Source organism: Papio anubis, chromosome 2, assembly GCF_008728515.1.
Source record: "Papio anubis isolate 15944 chromosome 2, Panubis1.0, whole genome shotgun sequence".
Classification (NCBI taxonomy): domain Eukaryota; kingdom Metazoa; phylum Chordata; class Mammalia; order Primates; family Cercopithecidae; genus Papio; species Papio anubis.
Window position 1 is genome coordinate 16,945,141 of NC_044977.1, and position 25,869 is coordinate 16,971,009.

General features: G+C 36.0%; 1 protein-coding gene across 5 annotated transcripts in view; it reads left to right on the top strand.

Moving 5' to 3' along the window:
- The first annotated feature begins 1,593 nt into the window (after positions 1–1,593).
- Positions 1,594–25,869, top strand: part of EPHA6 (EPH receptor A6) — a 928,471-nt gene continuing 904,195 nt past the window's right edge. For all 5 annotated transcript variants that reach the window (XM_031661852.1, XM_031661826.1, XM_031661827.1 and 2 more), the window contains exon 1: positions 1,594–2,073. In XM_031661852.1, coding sequence (XP_031517712.1) covers positions 1,689–2,073 — 385 coding nt within the window. In that variant the 5' untranslated portion in view covers positions 1,594–1,688. The remainder of the gene's footprint in view (positions 2,074–25,869) is intronic.

Here is a 25,869-nt window from a genome sequence, read left to right on the forward strand (position 1 = left end):
GTGTGCCATTTCCCTCCTGTGCCTTCTGCCCTATTGGAAAATATCGTCTATCCTTTACAATCCGCTACTTTCTCTCCTCTGTTCACATTTCTCCATTGCCATCAACATTTTTTCAAAACATTCCGACGGGTTTTGAAGTGGGGTTTTCAACCTCTCTCGACTGTGATAGCCGAAGTCCCTTCAAGAAAGAAAAATGATGTCGGAAATAATAGTAACGAATAAAGTATCACAGAAATCCCCACCCAAGCGATACGGTTTCCTTGACGCGCCCTTAACCAACCCGTTAAGTTTAGCCTGACAGCATCCCTCCCTCCTTTGGGTTCCTCGCCTGAAGAGCCGCCTCCACCTGCGAGCGGTGCAGGCATTTTCGTTGTCGACTAACCCCCTCTAGCGCCGAACTGGCGGCATCCGAACCGCGGCTGCCAGGCCGGGAGCAGGCTGGGCTTGGCCGGGCTCTGCAGCGCTCCCGGCTCCGTCCCTGCTCTAGGCGCCCGCCTCGGCCGCGGGGCGAGGTGGTGGGGACCGCGGACGCCGAGGGTCCTCCCAGTCAGCACGCCGTGTTACCCCGGCCCTGGGGCTGGGGCCGCGGAGTCCTACCAAGTGGCCCGCACCGCAGCTTCCTGGCGACCCGAGCGCGGGGAGGGAGTGGGTGCCGCGAGGGGGCGGCTCGTGCGGGGAGAGCCGTCCGCCCACGGCGCCCCTGCGCTGCTGTGGATGTGGCCACGCGCCACTCGGCCCTTGGACTGCTAGGAAAGCGCGGCCCGACGCCACCACGCCGTGGACGCTTGGGGACCTCTGAATCCCAGCGTCAAGGCTGCGACGATGCTCGTGACCTCCACCGCGAAGTCACCTCCGCAAGGCGACGCAAAGACCTCGGCGAGCCCGGGCGCCGTGCACCCGCCACTTTCCAGATTGATGTGACCCCCTTTTGCTGCTTCCTCCCCGCGTTTTGCTTTTCTAGAACTGGAAGCCGCGGATGCGGCTACTGCCCTGAGGCGCTCGCTCTGGTGGTCAAGTTTGGGCGACCCGCGCGGAGGAGGGTCGGGCTGACCGCCGCCGGCGAGCTCTCCCCGGAGGGGAGCGCCTGTCCGCGGCACTCATCCCCTCCAGCGGTGGAAATGGGGAGAAGTAAGTGGGAGGCGGTGTCTGGAGCTGACTCCTCTTAAAACGGTCGGCGCCGCTGCTATGAAATGGGCGGCTAAGTGCTTGTGGGACTAAGGGCGGCCTCGGAGATGCCCGGCAAGCGGCTGCCACGGCCAGAGCGCGGCATAGACGCGACCGAGTCGGAGGTGTGCGCGGCACGAGCCGCTGCCCACGCCGCTCAGGCCAGGGGCTGAGGACTCAGTCCGCACCTTGCTCCAACCACTCGCAGCTCCGTTGAGCCGCCTCGTCCGCCTGGCTCTCCTCGCACTGGCCAGAGGAAAGTTCCCGCGACCCCCACGCCTCTTCACAGCTGCTGCGCCTCCCCTGCTTTTGGCTCCGCAAGTGCTCACTTGAGTCGGGAGAGGTCCTCGGGCCGCCCCAACTGCCCGCCCCACCTGGCAGTCCCTCCCCGCCCCCGTCCTCGCGGTGAGGCTCTCCCCGCCCCCTCACTCCCCTCCTCCAAACCACAGCCCGAGCTCGCTCCTGCGCGCGCGCTCTCTCGGGCCCAAGTGAATAGTCCTCGCGCGAGCGGGACACTGTGGTGGATGCAATTCCCCTCGCCTCCAGCCGCGAGGAGCTCCCCGGCGCCTCAGGCAGCGTCTTCCTCCGAAGCAGCTGCACCTGCACCTGGGCAGCCTGGACCCTCGTGCCTTGTCCCCGGGACCTCGCGCGGGGGGCGCCCCGGGACACCCCCTGCGGGCCGGGTGGAGGAGGAAGAGGAGGAGGAGGAAGAAGACGTGGACAAGGACCCCCATCCTACCCAGAACACCTGCCTGCGCTGCCGCCACTTCTCTTTAAGGGAGAGGAGAAGAGAGCCGAGGAGAACCATGGGGGGCTGCGAAGTCCGGGAATTTCTTTTGCAATTTGGTTTCTTCTTGCCTCTGCTGGCAGCATGGCCAGGCGACTGCAGTCACGTCTCCAACAACCAAGGTAAGGGACGGGGCGGAGGAGCGGGAGTGGGTGGGAGGAGGAGGGTGTTTGAAGAACCAGGGCACTGGTTGCCTCCGGCAGGTAACTTTGTCCAGGGGTCAGCGTCTCCTGGCTCGCCACACGAGGGGGCTGAGGATGTCCCCTTACCATAGCGCCCTGTCCACACCGCCCGGGACGGTGACCCCACGGGCCAGGATACCTTGTGCTTCTAAATGTCTTTAAATGGTAGCGTGAGCATATCAGCTGCATTTGCGTCCCACCGCTGTCGCCCGTGGGGCCGCTCCCCGCTGCTCTGTCTCCACCGGAGGTCAGGCTCTGTGGCACACACTTAATAGAGACTTCTGGCTCTTGGTGGTCGCTCATCTCAGGGGAACGTGTGGTTCTCCCACATGCCTTCTTGAAAGGCAGGGTGCTCCCGCTGTGCCCCGTGACCAGTTATCAGCCCTTCCCCTCCCCTCCGGTGAGTCTGCCGCCCTCGCCCAGCCTCAGTCCCCAGGCTTCATCTACCATCCGGGCCACCGAAGTAGACTTATTCGAAATTCTTCCTAGACCAGATGCCCCAGATCTGTGTTGGGGTTTCATATTCTTGCGGGCAGGGAGTAGAAAAGCGTTTAGGGTGAATTTCCAAGTTGTGAATATCCTATTCATGAAGTCAAGTCACTGACAGATTTCTTGGAGGACTTTGTTTCGGTGGGTAAAGTGGTAAAGTGGAGGTGAACAATGTGTAAAAAGTGATGGAAAACCCTTAGAATATTTGAGCATTTTCCGTTTTTCTATTCATACAGCCTTCATGAAATATATCTCATTGTATTTTTGCTGTGAATAAAGATCTATAAGAATTACCACCTGCATATTCTAAGTCCTTTCAGACTAAGCATGAAACAACCATAAAAGTTTTCCAGCGTGTACCTGGCTAGATATTCTCTCATTCGTGCTCTAATGACCAACCGATGTGTCCCTTCAAGTATTGTGTGTGGTGGTCAGTTATAGTTATCATTTAACGTATAAGGCATATGTTTCAGAGTCTCAAAGTAATTTGCAGTTATGAAAATGGAGGTCAGATGGCTTGAAGGTGTTCACTTTTTGTGTGACACGGAAAAGGTTAAGGGAGAAAACAAACAACACAGCATTCTTTTTTTGTCATCAACATATATGGCCATTTTACTTAGAAATATTATTCAGAATCAGAATAAAATATAATTATTAAGTTCTCATTTATACAGTGATACTTTGGCATATTTTCCTAATTATTACAGTTATTTTAAACTGACAGAATGCAATCACAAATGTGTAAGTGAATTTGGAAACCATACATAACCCTCATGACTTTGAAGATAGATCACATAATAGATACCAGTTACAGTGTCGTGTTTTGCTGTGGTGGTATATACCATCACACTACATCCTCATTTGTTTTCAAAGACTATTGGTATAAAATATTGAATAGATAGTTACTTCATTTCTGTGAAGATAGAAGATTGTTAAAAAAAAAAGTGTAACGATTACCCTTTTTTGTTATAAGGAGAGAAAACAATTTTTAATAATTGGAAAGTCAGACATTGATATTGTACTTTATAATAGTAAATAGGGATACTAGAGATGAATACTTTGAGAGTCGAGTGTACTAGAAGTTTATAACAGTTGTTCGCATGCAATAATTTCCCCAAACAACGTTTATTTATTTAGATACCTATGATACATCAGTAACTACCATAGGCCCCGGGGATACTAACATAAATAAAACAGGTATCTGCATCTACAAATGACCCTAAAGTGCCATTCTGCTAAAATGTGTCCTGTTAAAGCATGACCTTTCAGACATTCATAGTAAATTTAAAAGCATTGAGGTGTTATTTATTAACCTCTTCTAGTAATTTGTATTTGCATATCCATTTTAATGACTTTCTCATAGTATTTACAGAAGTTTGACCTAGAATATATGCCAAACATATGTAATTTATTTATTTTTATTAATTAGCTAAACTTAGTGAATGAGTATTATCCAATTTTCCCATCAGTTAAATAGAAGCATTAAAGATTGTCTACTTAAACTCTTAATTTGAATTTGTGTTGATACACTGATAGCACAGGTTGTGCATAAGAGTACAGTGGGCAAAATAGTACCTGAAGGTTAAATTGGATAAAATTTAGGTGACTTCTTCAAAAGAACATTATAAAGTATAGTCAGAATTTTTATCAGACAAAAATGATTATTTATAAACTGATGCTTTTACAGTCTAAAGTCATAATGAATAGAAATTTTTCCTGATGAGATAACTTTCAAATATTGAAATCATCACACTAATGGTTAATAAAATGCTATGTTTCTAAATGTTATTCTTAAAAGCGTTTTAGGGATATTTTCCTTATTTATAGTTTCATAATAGGTACAATAAATCAAAGCATGTTTTTAAACCTGGAAAACATGAGACATTATAGAATTATATGTACTCAACTTGGAAAGATTAATGTTAAATATAAATTTGATTTATTATACACATAAAAATAAACAGTAATATAATTCATATTTAGTTTTGAGAAGATAGTTTTAATTGTCCAATAATTTTCACTTTAAAGGCTAATGGAATGTTTTAATTTTGAAATGTGTTATTTTATAGAGGATAAAGTTACATTTATGTGTAACTTCTTCCTGATTAAAGATATTCACAAAGTAAAATTTTAATGTTATATATCTGTTTTACCAAATTATATGACATCTTTCATGGCTGAAAAGAATGGATTCACCTTTCGTACAACCCCCACCCCAATCCCCATTTTTCCGTTATAAGCAAGGTAAAATGATGATGATAATGACAAAAAAGTAAACTATCTCATTCTTTTAACATGGTGCTGACAGTAACTTGACTGTAGAAAGGATCTCTTCTCTTGTCTTTTAACTGTGTGAAGCTGACTGTAAGGATGAAATAAATCAATTTGACTCTCTCTTCCTATTAACCAAACCTCCTTGAATCGATCAGAAAGTCCAGGTGCTTCCTAGATCACTTCATCTGATTGAATAAGTGGAAACATAAATTGTGTTTAAATCTCTCTCATAGTCCATTAATTTTCCCTGTATTTAAAACCACAGTATTAATTAAGTGTTGGTAATTTTTATTTTAAGAAGATTTTATCTTTTCAAGGAATATAGCCTCTCATTTCTGTACTAGACACTTACATGAATATAAAACACAGTCTTGCTTCATGTATAAGCTCACCATTTATCATATATCACAGTGGCCAGTAGACACCAGGGATCCATTTTTTCAGAGATTATTCTGCAGCAAATACAACTTTATAGCCTAAATGAGTTGATGCATATCTAAGGGTGTGGCCCATGCTTTTTAAAATAATCAATTGCATACTCAAATAATTCAATTAAGTCAAAATATGATATGGGTAAATGAGTCTAGTGAACTTATTTTATTACCAATACTTTGTGAGTCGATTTTCCCCCCCAGGCAATTCAATGACAAACAAAATAAACAAGCAAAACAATAGTGTGGTTGATTTCATTAAATTTATTAATTTGAGTGAATCAACTGCATAATCCACTGAGTTGTATATAAATACAAGTAAATATAAGCAGAAAAACATCTGTTTAACAAAATTCATGGCCTAAAATTAGTTTTATCCATAAGTTTTATTCACAAACTCTGAATATTGTTCTTATATTTATAGAAATGGAGACATTGAGGAAGTTTTTAAAGAATGTTCAAAAGTGAACATTAAAATACTGATAATATTAAAAATTTTGTTAAATTAGGAACACTGGATTACTTAGAAAGAATGTTTCTGAAAGACCATTTAGAAGAAATTAGTTTTTGAGGATAAACTACGTATAGATGTAGGGGTTCCAGAAATTGTTATCAGATCACTTCTTTTTAGTCATAAGTATAAATACAACTTAGAATATAATTTTACTATACATTTACAATATAAAATAAGTAATTGTATAATTAATCATTATTGATTAGCATCCACAGTACAGAGATAAAATGTTTTCATGCAGCTCCAGCAGTGATCATCTAAGTGTTGTTTGTTCTGGTCCTGGGATAATACTATATCTAGAAAAAATTTTCTTGCACAGAAATTATACATAATCCTTAAGGAACTCTTCTTCAAAGAAAAAATGACATAGATGAATATAGTTAAAGTTAATATAATATTCTTGAGTATAGCACTTCTATATGAATTTCCTCAGGGAAATGTATATATCTTTTGGTACAGGGTAAATTAATGATTAAATTACATCCTTTTACTTCTTTGTTACTTTTACATCACAAAATAAGTGTTAACAAATATTAAAGTAGAAAGCCTTATGTTTGTTTCTTCACTAATCATTGCTACTATAAACGACTAGTATAAGTGACTTAAGTACAAAAGATACAAATTTCCCTCTACCAACCCTCTTTCCCTATCACCATTTCAGTAACTCTTTCTCTTTTCCTCTCCTACCTCTCCCACACAACTGCTTCTGACTACATGCTTCATTTGTTCTAAATGGTGAAAGAATAGATCCCACTTCATGCTGTTCATCAACCAGGGCCCAACAGGAATAGAAATTTTTTCATTGTACCCTTGACTCACCATCTTGGGATTACAAACATGCTGGAAATCAATATATATAGTTAAGTGATCAAAATAGGTTGACTTTGTCTAACATACATTGTCAATCATGTAACCAAACTAAATTGATACAGGATCAAATTGCATACCTCTACAGAGTTCTATTCAACTTGTAATTTAATCAGACTGACATTTAAACAAACTGAAGATATATTCTGTTCTTGCATTATTTTATTGAGTATTGTTTTCTGTAATCTAAAATTTAGATTATGGATTTAAAAGAAAAGATAAATAAGGCACGTGCTCTCATGGAATTTGGGTGAATAAATAAAACAGTAAAGGTTGTAAGAATTATGTATGGCTGAAGCAACAAAGGCATTAAGAAATAACAAGGGAGATGTGCTATTTGAAATGGGACAGTTGGAAAGACTTTGAAGGTGACATTGAAACCTCATTCTCAGGAAAGAGAAAGAGGTCATTCTGCAGAGTGGGAAGAAGTGCATAACACGTAGTGGAAACTGCCTGAGCAAGGGTCTTGAAGAGAAATGAGCTTGACACACTTGAAAAACTGAGTCCGGGGTGACTGAAACTTACTTTTCAAGGAAGCGAGTTGCAGAAAGTGAGGTCTGAAAGATAGTCAGGAACCAGAGTCCTCAGAGTAGAATAAGATCCATGTTAAGAAGCTGAGTTTTTATATTATCCCGGGTAAAACATGAATCTATAGGGAGGTTTTGACCAACTGAGTAAAATGAACCAATTTACCTTTTAATAGCACCATGACTAGTGAACGAAAGCTTAATTGGGAGATGATGAGTAGAATTGGGAGTCAGTTGCAGTTTTCCGAACAAGGTGTATGGTGGCCTGGCCTAGAGTGGTGGCAGTGGAGACGGAGAGAAGAAGATGGGTTTGAAATATGTTTTGTAAATAGAATTCATGGGAACATCTTGTCTTCATAGAGAAATACATGCAAGAAGCCCAGATAAATTTTTCATTATTCCCCATTAAAATTACCTTACTAAATATTGATAATTGTCAAGGGATAGGGAGGATGGAATAGAACAAAACTATGTAGCAAGGCTAAGATGTGTATTTTCCACTTTATTCAGTTCAAACAATAATTTAAAACATAATTTTAATAGGGCAGTTTTGTTATTTCAAACCATTGTACATAAGGTAAACTCATTTGGATCAACAAATGCAATTTGATTCATTTCTGACATGGTAACTTTTTATATGTAGTTATTTTTTGTCAGTGGATGACTGCATAAGTATGTAGGGACATCTTCATTAGGCAATATAGTAAGCCAACAGAGTCTAGGTTTTGGCTAATAAAGAGCAATATTTGAGGATTTGACATATGTACCAGTTTTATTCATCTCTGTTATGATCAAATTACTGTTATTGAAAACACAAATTCTAAGTGATCCTGGATATAGAATGATGTGTTTTCAGATCCTTTCAATTATACTTATCTCTCTATTTTGTTTAAATGAAGGAGTGTTCAGCAAGACCTAGGAAATGAGATTTCAGGGTATGTGATATTTTTGGGGATGGAGTGAGGGAAGAAACTGTTATACTTTTAAGTAAACAATAGTAAATTTTATGCAATTAAAAATTTTATCTAAGCAATTAATTATTATTTTGAGTTACCTGTTAATACTACTATATGAAAATAATTATTAAATATAGAGAACATAAAAATTCTTAACACTGTTATACACTATTTTTTAGAAAATTCATATTCTGGAGATACTTCATTTAAATGTTTCTAAATGTATTTAAATATATATCCAAATGCAATAAATCTTACATTTTACTTTAGTGCTTTAAAATGTTCTAGAAAATACTATTCATATAGTTATTTCCTTTAAATAAACTGTATAACTTCTTATAGGCTATACAGTTTCAGTTTTCAATTATAAATTCTCTAAAACAAAATGATTGATTATTTAAGCAGATATTTATTGCCTGCTATATGGCTAGGCAGTGTATTTGCCATACATAAAGGTTCAAAGAGAACTTTTTTTCGCAGAATATATGATCCAGTAAAGAGTTTCAGTCTGTTTCCAGATCTGATAGGAAGAATTTCTGTTTCCCCAAAATCAAATTCAATGAAGTATAAAAGCTTTAAAAACATATTTGTTATATGACAGTGTTTACCAATTAGCCCAAACAATAAAGATTTATGTACCGTTTATTTAAAAATATCTATTATTTTATTACATTTTTTTTTAAAGTTAAGATAATAAGTCACTCAGCAACCACGGATTTAATACTAGGCGTTATGCTAAGTATTGAGGTTACACAAAGATTATCCTCACATTCTGTGGTCTTGAATCTCAGTTTGCATACTGGCATTTTATATTTTGAGTGATCGATACTTATTTTTCAATTACTTGATGGTTTCTATAAGATGAAGAATTTTGTAGTAAATGATGTTGCATGGGAGAAAGGGAAGAGAGTAAAGAATTACTGTGTACCATTTGTGTTTTATTTGTAAATTGCTTCACAAGACTCTTCTGATGTTAGTTGTATGATTTGACAGATATTCTACTTAATTACATAAAAATGTATAAATATGCATTTTTACAAACATGTTCATATGTACAAAAGATAAATATTTCACACATTTAATGACTTACCGTGGACTGATGTGTGAGTTGAGCTTTTGTTCAAAATATGTTAGACTGGCATTTTTTATATATTTTGGTGTGCTTGTTTTTCGTGAGTTAGTTACTAAAAAGTGTAATTCATGTTGAAGATGCTAAGTTTCCTATTTCAAATAGTAGCAATTGTATGTTTTAACTGAGCTTTGTGAGAATTGGGATGAAAGTGTGTATTTTCACTCCAGGTCCTGAAAAATATATTGAGCTAGTTTCCCAGGATTCTGAGTCCTCCAGCTTTTGGCCTATTTGGTGACCTGTGCTTGATAGGTGTAATGGACAACTCGTTGTGCTTCCTACTATTTCACTTTGTAACTTCAAGTGTAAAAGGCATACTTTTTGATCAGAGGAAATATGAAACAACATTGCCTTAGAAAATGGATGTTAAGGAGATAGAAATATTTAGTCTATTATTTTACTCTTGTAATGTTAGGTATCTTTTAGATATCTGGATAAAAAGTAAGATACTTTTAAATATAATTTAAAAGTAGATTTTAAATAATTTTTATGTAATTTATTATGTTAATTCACTAATCACAGTAAATTATATGTTCTCTCAGGTGACTGTACTATAATATGATACTTGTATTTTGAGCTACACGAGTGTTACAAAGAGAAGCACATTCTTCGTACGTAGAGTATAACATCTAGAAATAGTAAAAGCACTTACTTTTAATATTTACAAAGATCCATAACTTTTTAAAAGTATAGAAACTTGCCTACTTGTGGTAATTATATTTAGATACATTAAGGCAAGTTAATAAAGATAAATGTTGTGTACTAGGAAATAAAATATTGCATTAATATATATTCTAAGTAAAAATTATCTAAGAATAATTGATGTGATTGACCACGAATTTGAGTGGAATTAGTCTTGGTAGCACCTTAATTTTTATTGTTAAAGAGAGACATATTGTTCCATATGTTTCTATAAAATGACACTAATATTGCAAAACATAATTGAAATTAAATGAGTAAATAGAGAATTTAAGTATGTAGAGGCCAATAAATCAGTTATTCTGAGAACTGATATCTCATATAACTAAAATTGATTTTTAAATACAATGCATAAGGTAAGTAGCTATAAACATACCAACGATTAAAGAAAAAGAGAGTGAGGAGAAAAGCTGATTCGTGGCTCTGTTGTTTAATGATACTATTCATTAAGGATTCTCTCTGGCTGTATATATTGAACCATACTCTGGCCTAGGTCCCTTGATATTATTCTAATATCAATTCATTGATGACAAACAATTTTAGCCAAAACTTTTTTTTAATATTAAAAATCTCTTCTTTCTCTTGAGTTAAAATATACTTAAATAATATTTATCTTGTGAAGGCAAGTGAAAATAATTAGTAGTTGCCATGAAGTGTGATAAGAAATAGTCGAGCATCAGATTCCATTGTACAAAGTCGTAAAAGAATTTTATCAACTTTTAAAATAAAATGAAATCTATGTATTGGTCCACTTGTTAGCAATCAGCATAATGCCTCATCAAAAAATAAAGTCTGGAATATCTTGAAAAATTGTAGAATACTAGAACATTTAATGAGAGAAGTTCATTGTCACCTAGGCTATTTTATATGTTAAATTTAATGACGGAACAATCAGACATCTTCATTTTTATCTGAAAAAGAAACAGAACAACTTTGGAAGTATATACTGTTGGTGTAGCACATTTCTTTACATGGTTAGAAAAGAAGTAGAAATTAGCATGCTCCAATTTTATTGTTATTTTTACGATGCCATAGTAGAGCAAAAAGGTACTTATAGTATGATAACTTATTGTCTTATTGTGCTATGGTATAATAACTTCATTTTATAGGTTAGAAAATAATGTAGTTCACTTAGGTTATTAAAATAACAGCTTGCTAGTTTGTTTAATAAAAATTACACATGTAAGAACCTTTATAATATTCACTACTTTACGACCAGCAATCTATTTATTTTGTTTATTTTCTTAGATTTTTCAAGAACCCTATTAACCAGAAATGTGGAATTAAATGTAGTAATTTATTTTAATGTTAGTAATCTAAAGTTTTAATAGGTTTATTAAAGCTAAATGGTATATGTATATTTTAAATGCTACCAAGCCTTAAAATCAGATAAAATTTTAAACATATTTCTGTTTTAAATTTCTCAAATACTTCTTCATTGCAATATATCAGTAGTTATCTTTGGGTTTTAAAAATTTATTTATTTTAGTTTTTTTTCCTTTTATATAAATATTTAGGTTCTTAATCTCATAGGTTTTATATATAATATACTTTTTTTAGAATTCTCAAACTAGTTCGACAATAAGCAAATATTCATTCAATTTTTAAATGAAATATTTTGACACCTGTTATGTTTGATGTGTTGAGAAACAGGAGACACAAAGGCGGACCACTGCCCCAACTTGTGAGAGCTTACAGTTTAGCTAATGAGGTCAGTAAATATTTAAACAATTTTTAAATATCAAAGTTAACATGTATTCAGCTGTACAGTTGGTGAATTACCATCTACAAACTATTGTTTAGAGAAATGAAAAGTACTGTTCTCAAGGATCTAGGAACTAATATACAGAGACGTTGAGAGTAAATATTCATTCAGTATATTGGCCATGACCATATGTTAGCCATGATTTGTGTGACTCCTTAAAATGAAATAAGATCTGCCAGCTCCCTTGCCCCTGCCCTCCCACAGAGGACAGTGTGATAAAATTGAAGAGGTATAGCTGAAATTAAAATACAATATAAGATAGATAAAATGAAGAGAAATGATATAAACTTTACATACAAATAAGCTTGAGAACTTGAGAAGCTTGAGTTACACATGGGAAATGAAAATGAATCTCACATTTATCAGGATTTATCATCATGAATATATGAAAATAATTAGAGAATTAAGATGAATGACTCCTCCAGAGACCTCCATTTTTAAGTAACTGAATTAGTTTTTATGCGTTTAAAGATTAAAACTTCTGCATTTAAGGATAAAATATTAATATCCAAGTGAATGTTTTAGATTGAGCATAGAACTTTTAAGTAAGTGATGTGACTTGGCTTTTTTTTATAAAAGCTTTATCTTACTCTTTAAAAATGTTTTATTTAGTGATGAGAGCTTTCTTTAAAATATAACAACACAAAATCTAAATTTTACTAGATTCTGTATGCCTTTGTTTATTGATTATTTTACCTTTAGATGAACATAAAATTGACAATACATGTATGGTTATGATATATCCAATTTAGAATATTTCTTCAAATACCTGTAGTTACTTGTCATCCCCTATCATGTTAAATGTTGTTATTGTAATTCTCTCTTTCCTAACTGTATTAAATATTTGTTTTTAGCAGTATTGCAGAACTTTGGAATTGCTTTTATTCTTTAATATTTATCTTTAGAAATTAGGTAAATTGCTGTTTGGTAGAACCTGTATTTTTGTATTTGAGAAGCACATAGAATTAGAAATTGCTGCCAGAACTTGGTGTTTCTAAACAGAGAAAAATCAATAGCAGATTACCCATGATTAGCTGTTGACATTTAGATTTGTACTTTTAGAATGTCAAAAAGCAGTGAAAACTATCAATCTAGTTTCTGTATTATAATTATACTCCTATTTTTAAATTAAACATTTTATGACCCTTCTTCCCATATATGTGATATAGCCTTTTGGAAATAATTAATTATAATAATTAAAGATATGTTGATAAAAATGATGACCTTTAATAATTATTTAAAAAATTAGAGGTCTACTGATAACGCTAGTAGATTATTCCTCATTTTGAATACATCTAGGTTTTTTGGTTATAATTACAGCACTCTAGTGCAGGCATCATTTTTAAATTATGAAAATAAGTATTTTTATAAGGTTAGAGTAACATATTTCTCCTATAATCTTTATACAATATCTAGCATGTGGTTATTTATTGCTGTCATAAAAGTTATTTTAATTCTGTGCCAGATTATATATCATAAGTCTTTGATGTGTTTTCTCTGATAGTAGAGTATTTACTTAGGCTGTCAGAATCCAACTTATAACCAGTCTTTACTGAATTGGACGTATTTCCAAAGTCTTCATACCTTAATTCTAAAATATTTAAGATAGACTGTAATACACACATAAGACACTTGTGATATAGATCCCATTTTTTCAAATGCATCTCTAGTTTGGTTGGAAATTCCACTCTAGATGTGGCACTGGAATATAAGAGACTTAAATGGTACCTGTAAAAAAAAACCCACCAGTTTCATTTTTAGTATTTTAGTAAATGATCCATTTACTCTCCAAGTCCAAGATTATCCTGTTCAGTGCAGTTGCTTTCAACTTCTGGTTTAAAATATGAACTTGCTCTATTCCAATGCAAAGATAGCGAATATTTTATGTGCATTGGCTATTTTCCGTGTCTTTCTATTAGCTGTTCTTAAATTGGAATGATTATAGTTTATGCTTTTATGTCTTAAGTTCTTTATATAGTCCTTATATATCTCATGTTATTTCCAAATATTTTTCCCAAGCTGTCTTTTAATTATGCTTATTACAGTTTCAAAAACAAAATGGGCTTCAGCCCTCAAGTTTTTTCACTTTTCCTTCTGAGATTTGCTTCTGAAGACTCATGTACACATTGGTCAGTAGGCGATTGTGAAATAAAATATCCATTTACCAATCACTGAATAAGTACTTCATATACTAGTGATAAGCTCCCTGACAAGAGGTTAGTTGTACAATTACAACTAATGTAACTTATTCCTAAATGGGGTTCCTTATCTTCCAATTTAAATCAGCCTGAATCCAGTCACCTAATATACATATGAAGAAGAGTGTTTGACACCTGCCTGGGTGTAGGTGGATGCCAGAGGGTGGGGAAGGTAAACTCAGGCTTAGGAGGAGCATTTACATGGATGGAAGCTGACACAAAAGCATGAGCATCTGGCTTTACTGCATGTGTGCACTGATCTTAAAGCCTCACACACATATGTAGTCTTCTCATTTGTCAAGCTCTGAGAAAGTTTTTCTTGAGTGGGAAAAGCTGGAAAGCAGTTGAAAGAAAGTTGAGAATTTGAGTAAGAACTAGGATGACTCTTCATGTGAAAGCAAAGAAGTTTTCTTTTCCAGTCCTCATTCCTTAACATTGAATATTTTTGGAGTTTATGATTTTTATGGAACAATATGTATTAGTCTTTTTTGTTAATTTTTTGAGTTAAAAGATGTGTAGAGAACACTTGCCTATCCTACTTGACTTCATTTTCTAGATATGTTATGGCTTCAGGTTAATATATCATGCCTCAGAGGATGTTATGATGGCAAGTATTTCTTTTGAAGATATAAAGTGTGCCGGAAAGCAATTATACAGAATAGTGAAAACTGTTCATATACTTGGATCAATTAATTCCACTTTTATGAATTTAAATTCAAGGGAAATGACAAGGAAAAGGTAGGCCAAGAATTCTATACAAGGATTTTCATCTCAGCCTTATTTATGAAATGGGAGAATTGGAATCAAAATAAATGTCCCAAAATAGGAAAATATTTTCACAGAGATAACTTTATTTATTTGAAAAAAGACTCTTCAACAAGGGCATGTGCATCAACAGGAGTCCCAGATTCCTTTGCATGAATTAAATGGGTAGACTTGTTGGGCTGCTAAGAGAGAACATAAGAGAGGTGACAGGAGAATAAGGAAAGAAGGCTTGCAAGAACAGTCTAATGGAGATTCAGGGGTTACTTTAGAGTGGCTAAGAAGACAGTTAAAAATTCATGATTATTGTTCTATTTTGGGTTGTCTTTGTGGCTAGGATGTTTACTCTGTCTTCACCCCAACATCTTTACTTTGAAAATTTTGCCAATCTGTTATACTCTGAAAAAATAAGAATATGGAAGAGAGTAATAAAAGTTCTCTGAGAAAAGAAAATCAGTTGCCCCCATCCCTGCAAAAAGAAACAAACAAAAAACAAAAACAAAAAAAACACAAAACAAAACAAAACCTCCTAAACATACCAGAGTTTAGTTAAGTGGGGTTCTACTGAACTTCTGCCCTATCCGTTTAGGCTGTTCAAAACAGCAGCTGGGCTAGGAATTTTATTCCCATCTGATACTAAAATGAGTTCCTAGTCCCTTCGGAGGAGATAACATGGACCTATTTAACATGACGGTATTCCCACAGAATTTACAAAGAGCAAAGGAATGAAAGAAAACGAAAAGAAAGCTACCTATGTGTCCACGATGTGTGCTCTTTCTCTTATCAGGAAACTCAAGTCAAGAGTTTGAGAGGTGGTGTTTAGGGATACCAAAGAAATCTTAAAGGTAACCTTAAGGATATGGAATCCACTTTCATATGCTTTAGACACACCCAGCTCCCCTTCTTTTTATGAGTGCTTAGGAGTGGCTTGTCTGCCTGTCCTTTGTTCCTGGAAATAAACCCTGGAATCAGATATTTGACCAGGGTTTCTGGCCAGATTAAAATGGTGAAGTATTTTAGCAAAAGTGAAAGAGATAGGCTGTGTCTGTCTTCATCTGTGTTTTCCTGGATGATCAACACTGTTTCATTCCCGAACATCTCCACAGCTCCATCATTCTGAGCTTCCTAATCTGTTTTGGTGGTTTTGCACAGCCACCAGTCTAGACTGTCCTTGCTGCCTGATATCCAGCCAAGAGCTGACTACACATCCTTCTTGATTTTTGGCAACCAGAGGGTTAATTTTTATCACATGCTCTTACTGACAAATGAGTTTCCATTTTTGAATGGCAACACTTGCAGATCTAGAGATAATGCAAAAAATAATGACTTATACAAAGTTGGGGTGCCTAGGGTCAGGAAATAGATTTCTACATATAGACGAAGCTCCAGACTCATATTTATTGGCTGTGTTTTGGAGGTTGGAAGCTCTCTCAGCCCAACTTTATAATGGTTGTGAAAGGGTACACTGAGGTATGAAGAACAAGCACCTCACATTTTATCTTAGACTGATAAGGATCATCTGTTTATCAAGAACTTTTGCTTAAAATATATGAAAGTTCCTTTTTAAAAAGAAATTTGATGGGAGTAGAGGAGAATCATTCATTTTATGTTTGGAAACTTAAAAGGGAAAAAATTACCCCACATGGTCCAGAAGGTAAGGAGTACAGTTAAACATATAATCATCTCATTTTACAGATGAGGAAACTGAAGCCTAGGGAGAATGAATAATTACTCTGGGGTCACATAACCAGAAGCAGATCCAGAATTTGAACTCCAGACAGTTTAGTTCCTGTCAAAAAATATGTGCTCTCTCTCACTACAGGATGCTCCTTTTCCAGTAAGATTGTACTAGAAATAGCTGGATTAGGAGGAATATGTGCCCTTCATAAGTACCCAGAGGAAAAGAGGTGTGGTCATTTGCTTGCCCTCCTCTTCTTGGGAATTACTGATAATTTTAAAACATTTTGGTATTCAACAATTAGTGCTTTATTTATGCAGCAATTTATGGCTGTATGGGAGCTCTCTTCCAGTCTCAAGTGGAAATAGATGTAGTATTAGATGTAGTATCTGCTGCCTGTCACCTTGTTCCTTTCCACATTCTGACTTGAAGATTGAAATTCTGTGTTAAATGCTGATGAGTATCATATTAATACATAGGAAATGGAAATATATTTGAAATAAATATTGTATGTTATGTCTGAGTTACTGAATTTTGCTTAAAATTTCAAAATAGCTTACCTAGCTATTACTGTAGTTCTTATAACCTTTCAGGCAGTTACTTATACCCTGATCTAATACTGTCTGTATACACATGCACGCGGATGCACGCGTGGGCGTGCACACACACACACACACACAAATGGTATGCTATTTGCTCCATAAACAAGTTCTCTTTCACTAGAGTGCAGTGGTTCACATAATCCTAAGTATCTCACTTTAGTGCTGTAATGAAAATAACTATAAATTTAAAGTATGTGTACGTTTTTATTTTTTCTGCTATAATTCAGGTCATATTACATTAAGTATTCTGAATATAACTTGCTTGAAACTAGTTATTAGGAATATCAATTCTAATTTAGGTTCAAAACAAATGGATAACATCAGGTCTTTGTGCTTACAGAGGCTGTTTCCCTGAAAAACTTGAACATATTTTAAATTCAGCAGTCTTTCTCACTAATGTGCATATAAAAATGTATTGTATCTCCACTTGATAGAGGATTTGACATACCAGAAAAAAAAGAAAATACCAAATACTTTTCAACTGTGTATATTAACTTAATTCTACCACTTCTTCATTTTTATTCCACCTCTCTAAGGTAACTAAGTAGCATAAATTACTGTACTTATTTTACTAATGGAATTTATATGAACGTTAAGTTACTTGGCAAAGCTGATAAGGCAAATTAGTAACCACAAAGGAAAAATAAAGCAGGTTTTAGGCCTGTCTGATCCATGTACTTTCTATTAATGAATGGGAAAGAGAATTTCAGGAAAACTTCTAGAATATTAAAATGTAAATATATTACATTTAAATATTATTTATCTTTAAGTCTTGAAAATATTTAAACACATTGAATCTATATCTTTTGTAAATAATCTGTTTTAAAAGTAACAGAAAGATTATTTGGAGAACAATTCTTAGGGGCAAGGGGAAATGGGAGGACATTGATCACAGGATATGTAGTTACAGTTAGAAAAGAGAAGTAAATTCAAGAGATCTGCTGTACAGCATGGTGAGCATAGTTAATGATGATAAAGTAGATGTTACGTGTTCTCACTGCACAAGTGATAACTATGAAGGTAATACATTTGTTAATTAGCTACATTTAACCATTCCATTATATATATATATATGTACACACACACACACATATATGCTTCAAAAAATCATGTTGTACATGATAAATACAATTTTATCTGCCGATTTAAGAAAAATAATTGCTTTCCCTGTATTTTATATTCCCTGAATATTTTTAAAATCAGAAGCTAATAATTATGATTTTGAGTAATATTGTTATTTTTACTCTCATTTTATTTATGTATATTAGTTTTATGGGTATAAGACCATTTACTATGTGCTTTTGCTTCTTTGTTTATCACCTGCTTATTAATTTGTCCTGTATGTTTAAACTGTATGCTAAACACTATATAAGCTGTCTTGATTAATGAGCAGTAATGAAAACTTAAGTACCTACTGAGAAGCCACACAGTTTGAATCATCAGCCCCTGATCCTCCCCCATGTGGGCTACTTTTGATTTTCTTCCAATTTGGATGTATTACAGCACCTGTCAAGTCTTAGCGTCTGTAAGAATTGTTGCAGAACTTGTTCTCCTGAGCCCACTGCAATGAGTTGGATTTAGTGTCTATGAGACAGTGTTTGTGATTGTTCTTTTTTTTTTTTGTCAATTGGCATTTTTATTAAGAATAAAGATCATCCATTCCTGTAATGTATGTTATTATTATTATTATACTTTAAGCTCTAGGGTACCTCTGCACAATGTGCAGGCTTGTTACATAGGTATATTCATTTTTAATAGGCATCCTTGTATGATTTATTTGCAGATGGTTTGAGAAACCCTGACTTGGGCATCCTTATGTGTATCCTTCAAGTTCTTTGCAAGCAATAGGAATTGAAGCTAGCTAACATAAACAGAAAATAAATTACTTGTAAGATATTAGATACAAGTCCACAGAATCAAAGAATATCTTAGAAAACAACTTTAGCAAATGATGGCAACCAGTGCAACACCTGAAATGTAGGCATCAAGAATTACTCATCAGTCCCCTTGGGTTGAATTGATTTCAACTCTGCTTCCGCTCCTTGCATAACTCAGCTGAAAACGCTCAGTGCTGCAAGAGGAAATCTGATTGGCCTTGACTGGGTCGAGCCCCTACATCATAGAAAGAGTAGAGTCTTTTGATTGACGACCTTACCATGGCTGGATGCTATGTGGGAAAAGTAATTCCTTAAAAATGCTGTCACTAAAACAAGTGGAATGGGTAATGGATGGCCAAAACTCACCATATATCTAATCACTTCACTGCTCATGTAATTATCCAAATAACTTCTTTCAGATTTTAGCCCTCACTTTAAAAACTCGATTTGGAAGTGAATATGACTTTAACTAAGAGTCTATAGAGTTTAACAGTTTAGCTTAGGATGCCTATGTATAATTTTACTACTACCATCGATAGAATATTAACAATATAGAATGCATATTATGCGAGAATCATGAAGCTAAAAGCTAAAGTCCCAGTAGGTTAGCATATATTTTCTTTTCCCCAAGTGTAATTTGAAACATTCTTTGTCCTGATAAAGAGACGGAGTCTTGCTCTGTTGCCCAGGCTGGGGTGCAGTGGCGCAATCTCGGCTCACTGCAAGCTTCGCCTCCCGGGTTCACGCCATTCTCCTGCCTCAGCATCCCAAGTGGCAGGGACTACAGGCACCTGCCACCACACCCGGCTAATTTTTTGTATTTTTAGTGGAGACGAGGTTTCACCATGTTAGCCAGGTTGGTCTCTATCTCCTGAACTTGTGATCCACCTGCCTCGGCCTCCCAAAGTGCTGGGATTATAGGCCTGTGCCACCGCACCTGGCCTGTCCTAATAAAACTCTTATTCTGCAGTATAGACGATAAGGAAATATGTAGGTGACCTGAACTTCTAACTTTTCTTTTACAGGAAATTTGACTTTTAGCAAATGGCTTATGCTAAGTCCACAGTTTTAGTACATTCAAATTATTGTATAATATTTTGGCTGTTGCTATTGGCCTGGTTAATATGAGAAAATTTGTGCCACACAATATTGTGCCCAATATTGATTTGGCTTCCATATACAATTATTATGCTTTTAAAAATAAATTGATTCCTAAACTCTACAACAAAATCAATATACTTCTAAGTCTAGCATTTTTTATATAACCAGTAACTGACATTTTAAGGAACTTGGATTTTAAGACTGCCAATGTTTCATCTAAGAGAAATTTGAGGAGAAGATTACTTTTCCATGGGCTGCCTTCCCGCGTGCAATAGTATAAACTATGAGTTTTTGAGTGCTTACTGTTTGTTGGATACTACACCAAGTAGTTTAGTATATTTATGTAATCCTCACAACAACCCTTTAAAGTAATATTATTATTATATTCATTTTATAGGTGTGAAAATTGGAACACAGAATAAGTAACTTGGCCCAGTGTTAAAGACTGTTAGTTACAGTATCTTCTGCGTTGAATTATGTCCTATCAAAATTCATGTGTTGAATTCCTAACTCCTAGTACCTTAGAATGTGACCTTCTTTGTAAATAATGTTATTGCAGATGTAAATGGTTAAGATGTGGTCATACTGTTTTAGGGTGGACCCCTAAGCTGGTATGACTGGTGTCTTTATAAAGGGGGAAATTTGTTCACAGACATGTACACAAGTGGAATGACCTGTGAAGATGAAGACAGGTATTGGTGTTATGCATTTACAAGCTAAGGAATACACAAATTGCCAGAAAGCCCCCAAAAAACTAGGAAAAAGGCATGGAATGGATTCTTCCTCATAGCCTTCAGAAGAAACCAACTCTGTGAAACCTCAACCTCAGACTTCTCACCTTTAGAACTGTAAGACAATAAAAGTCTGTGTTCTGTGCCACCCAGTTTGTGGTACTTTGCCATAGCAGCTCTAGCAAACTAGTTTACAGAGTAAGGATTTGTAGCTAGGCATTATGGCTCCAAAGCTTGCATTCTTAAGGAGTAAACTATGCTGTCTGTGTAATGGTAAGAGATGGAGTGAATATATCGTCTCTTAGAATATAAAAGAGATCTAGCTGAAGAAAGCTAAACCAGAGTGAGAGAGCTAATAACGTTTTCCTGAAGCTCGAAGTGCCTCATTGTAAGAGTGTTGTGTGAAAAAGGAGCCTAAGGTACTGCTTTCCTTCAAAACTAACTGCATTTATCATTTTGTTGCATTAAGAACATTGCAATTCCACTGTTAGTTATTTTAAAATACACAATAAGTTATTGTTAGCTGTAGTCATCCTATTGTGCTACAAAATACTAGATCTTATTTATTCTAATTCATAAATATATACAAGTATTATGTACCCATAATAAAATTAAAAAAAAAAATTTCCCAAAGTTAACTGACCACAACAAAAGAAACAGTAATAACTATGACTAAATTTCTTGGAAAAATAATCTAAGATTTTAAGTATCAATTATACATTTGTATAAATTAATCTGAGTTGATTTAAATGTCAAAACACAAAAGCATCTCCCTTGATAAATTTCTGGAAGAAGACAAAAAGAAAACCATCAGGAAGATTTTGGCAGCTCTTGTGTGGATGATGACCATTTACATATACCTCAGTTTGCAGAGTATGTAATGTTTGCATAAACCCAGGCTTTGAGTACCAGTGCATTAAACAGAAAAAAAAAAAAAAAAAATGATAGGAAAATACGATTCTCATTGCATAGTGACCATAATGGAGAATCTGCATGTTCTGCCCATGCCTTTTCTCACTAAAATAAGTAGCTAGAGAATAAAGGAAAAGTCATGTGTAACCTAGGTTTTCATGTAAAAAAAAAAAAAAGAATGGAATAAAAGGGACAATGCGAAAGAAGAATTAGAAGTAAGTAGGAAGTATTTTGAAGGTGTATTGATACCACAACTCTGAAATATTAGCAGTAATGAAAAGCTCAAGACATTGGAGTTGCTCTGAATTTCTAAGGGTAGAGAGAGAAAATCCTGGAAACCCTGTTGTGTTTTTTTTTTCCTTCCAACTCTAAGAAGTGATTAAAAATGAGTTAGCGGGAGTTTTCTTGGATTCAAAAGAGGAGATGGTGATTTATAAAGCAGAGATAGCTTACTGTTAAAGTTTGGTCAGTAAGGTACTTGATTTGTATCTGCTTATATTTCTTTAATTTTTTACTCTATTCAAAGCTGCATAATCAAATAGGCCTGGAACTGAGTTTCAGTTCTGTGCCTTATTAACAATGAATTTATTGGAAAATGGCCTAATATCTTGGCTTTCCTCTAATTATCTATCGAATGGCAAAAAAGACACTATTTTTGTTTTACAGATTTATAGATGGAATTTATGAGCAGGTGTCCAGCCACACAACAATTGTAATAATAATGGTGTAATAGCCAACCTTAAGTTATTACTATATTTTAAGCAATTTAGTCTTTATTCCATTCAGTCATCACATCTGAACTAAGAAATAGTTCATGTTATTTTAAGTCAGCAGCACTTAAGAAACTAAGACATAATGAGTTTGAGTAATTTGCTCAAGGTCAAAAGATAGTAAGTTGTAGATTTCGAAATTAAACTAGATCTCTACCTTTGGAATTCACTAACACAACCAGCAATTAATAAATATATAACTATTGGCCCTGTATTGGAGATACAAATATGAGTAAATTTAGTCTTAGTCCTCTGTGAATTTAACGTTTAATACAAAGAGACAGTCGAATGTGTAGAAACAAGTGTTATAGGTGTGGTGATGAAAGTATGGATGGCTTATCAAAGGCTTCAGAGGAAGTGGTGGTCATACCTGCTTTCAAATTTCAAGAAAGACTTTGTATAGGAAGTGAAGCTTGACATACAAGTTGAAACATGAGTGGGTGCTCATCAGATAATTAGTACTTACAAATCATTCCAGGCAGAGGGAGTATCAAGTTCAAGGGGATGGAAAATACATATGGGGCAGGGGGAGAGGTGACTGGAACATAGTTGGGAATAGATAAAGACTGTGAGGGGGAATGAGGCAAACAATGAAGGAAAATACATACACATTGTTGAGGATAGCAAGAGCCTTGAATGCTATGCTAAGTGGTTTGTGCTTTATTGAGAAGCCAAAAGTTCTTAACCCTGGCTGCATATCAAAATCATTATGGGGATTTTTGGAAAAAATACCCATATTTTGTTCCCACCCAGATTCATGTCTGTAAACAAGACTTGCAATTAATTTCGAATACCTTTCTTCTTTCTCTTGTGAAGACTCTTAACTATTAAGCATGTAGTAGACCCACATACATATTGGTTATTTCCTTAACAAATGTGGTGGAATAAATCTTGTCATTTCTTTTTTTTTTTTTTTTGAGACGGAGTCTTGCTCTGTCGCCCAGGCTGGAGTGCAGTGGCCGGATCTCAGCTCACTGCAAGCTCCGCCTCCCGGGTTTACACCATTCTCCTGCCTCAGCCTCCCGAGTAGCTGGGACTACAGGCGTCCGCCACCTCGCAATCTTGTCATTTCTAAATGGAGATGCATAGTAAACTTTGGCAAGAAAAATTATACAAAAATATTGCCAAGAATTTCACAGTATTAACGGGAAGTTAAGCATTGATAATGATTATTTTTCATATTACTTGTATAAAATTCATCTTAGGTTCTATTTGGTTTATGTAGGAAGAAACTCTGAAATGTAATCTAGAGACAATACTTTGCCACTTCATGAGGTATGCAGCACTTGACAAGTAGCTCTCATCTCTGTGAATTTTTTCATAAACGGTATTTTCTTTTCTCCCTCAAATCATGAAATCACTTTTCTTGGCATCATACTAGTGCATGAATAACTATCAGGCAAAATCATTTAGGCCATTAATACTTAACCTGAAGTTTGCTAATTTATTGCTATCATGGGGAAACATATGGAGAAGCTTTAAAAAATAATAACCTTTTTCCTAGGTTGGCACCAGACAGATTAACTAGGTTGTCTAGCTAACACTGGTCTTTTTGTGGCCTTGGGCAAGTATTTTAATCTCTTTCCATCACAGTCTCCTCCTTGGTAAAGTGCTGATAATCCTTGAAGGTTTTGTTTTACAGGGTTGTTGTAGCAATGGTATATTGTTTGTCAAAACGTTTTGAAAATTGTGAAGTGTTCGACAATTGTATTCTTTCACATACTGTTTTACAGCAATGCTGACATCTTTAAACATTGCTGATCAAGTCATTTAATCATTCATTCCACATTTACTGAACAAACATTAATTGAATTTCAGAAACTGTGATTCATGTTGGCATTAAACAGAGGAGCCATTCTACCTCCCTTTTGAGTCAAAAAGAAGAGAACAGTAAAAGGAAGGGCAGACAAACCAATTGTATCCAAGTGTCACCATGATTGTGCCTGTGCACACTTCAGCCCTGCAGCAGCATCTGACAGTGTGCCGACATAAATAGTCTTGTCTTGGGTTATTAGATTGAAATAGGGCAAAAAGGGGAAAGTAAATCTACCATTCTGCATAGATAAACACACTTAATCTTCCTTTCACCCTTAGGAGGTAGATACCATTATTATTCCCCTTTTTATAAATGAGCAAAGTGAGACACACAGAGATTAAGTAACTTACCCAAAAACACTCAGATAGGATGAGAACATAAAAAGAAAAAGGCACTATGTGAGGGCATCTAGACTGAGTGATAAGATAGGGAGGCCAAGAGGAATTCCTTGATACAGAGGTCAGGAGGTGGCGGTGACTTTTCATATTGGCTATTGGATAGCAAATAGAAGTGTGCCCTGCATTCTCAGGTTATATCCTAGAAACAGATGGACATAGCTTCTGTGACTAAAAAGCTTAGATGTCATGAGCACAGAGTACAGAAATACATAAACTAGTTATCATAATTCTGTGTGGCAATTGCTATCTGGTAATAATGTGCACAGGATTTCCTGGGGGATAAGGAAGTGTGGTGTGACTTACTCTGCATAGAGAAGTCAACAAAGGCTTCTCACAGGACATAATGTTTGTTCAGAGTATTGAACGACGTTGTTTATGATGAGGGAGAATCAGCAGTAAAGGGCATGTTTAAAACGTGGAAGAGATCATTCAAAGACAAGGAAGGAATTTTGTATGTCTGTGAAAGTGCAACTAATTTGGTATAGATGTCATTTAGAGGGCCAGGACAGACTGGAGATGGGAGCAATTGAAAAATGAGGCAATCTGAAACTGTTTATCAGGTCAACATGTTTCAATAATATCTTACTTTTGGGCCATTTTCACTACAATATCTTTAATACCTTTAAATAATAGCTCATTTAATCATTTTTGGTGTAATATGACAACTTTGGGCAGAGGCATTTTGTTTATATTATTAATAAGTATAACAAAATTAAAAGTAAAATATAAGACAATATTTCATCTTTCTATTTGAGAATTCATGCATACTTTCAAATTAAATAATTATAATTTTTCTTTTCAAGTTTTTTGTTTTACTTAATGTATCTTGGAGTTTTTTATTTTAATTTCCAAATTTTACTTTAAGTTCAAGGGTACATATGCAGGGTGTGCAGGTTTGTTACATAGGTAAACGTGCCATACTGTTTTGCTGCACAGACCATCACATCACCCAGGTGTTAAGCCCAGCATCCATTAGCTCATTCTTCCTGATCTTTTACCTCCTTCCACCTATGGCCCTCCGACAGGCCCCACTGTGTGTTGTTCTGCGCCCCCCCACAATGTTTACATATGTTCACATCATTCAGTTCCCACTTATGAGTGAGAACATGCAGTGTTTGATTTTCTTTTCCTGTGTTAGTTTGCTGAGGATAATGGCTTCCTGCTCTATTCTTGTCCATGCAAACAACATTAATCTCCTTCCTTTTATGGCTGCATAGTATTCCATGGTGTATATGTACTA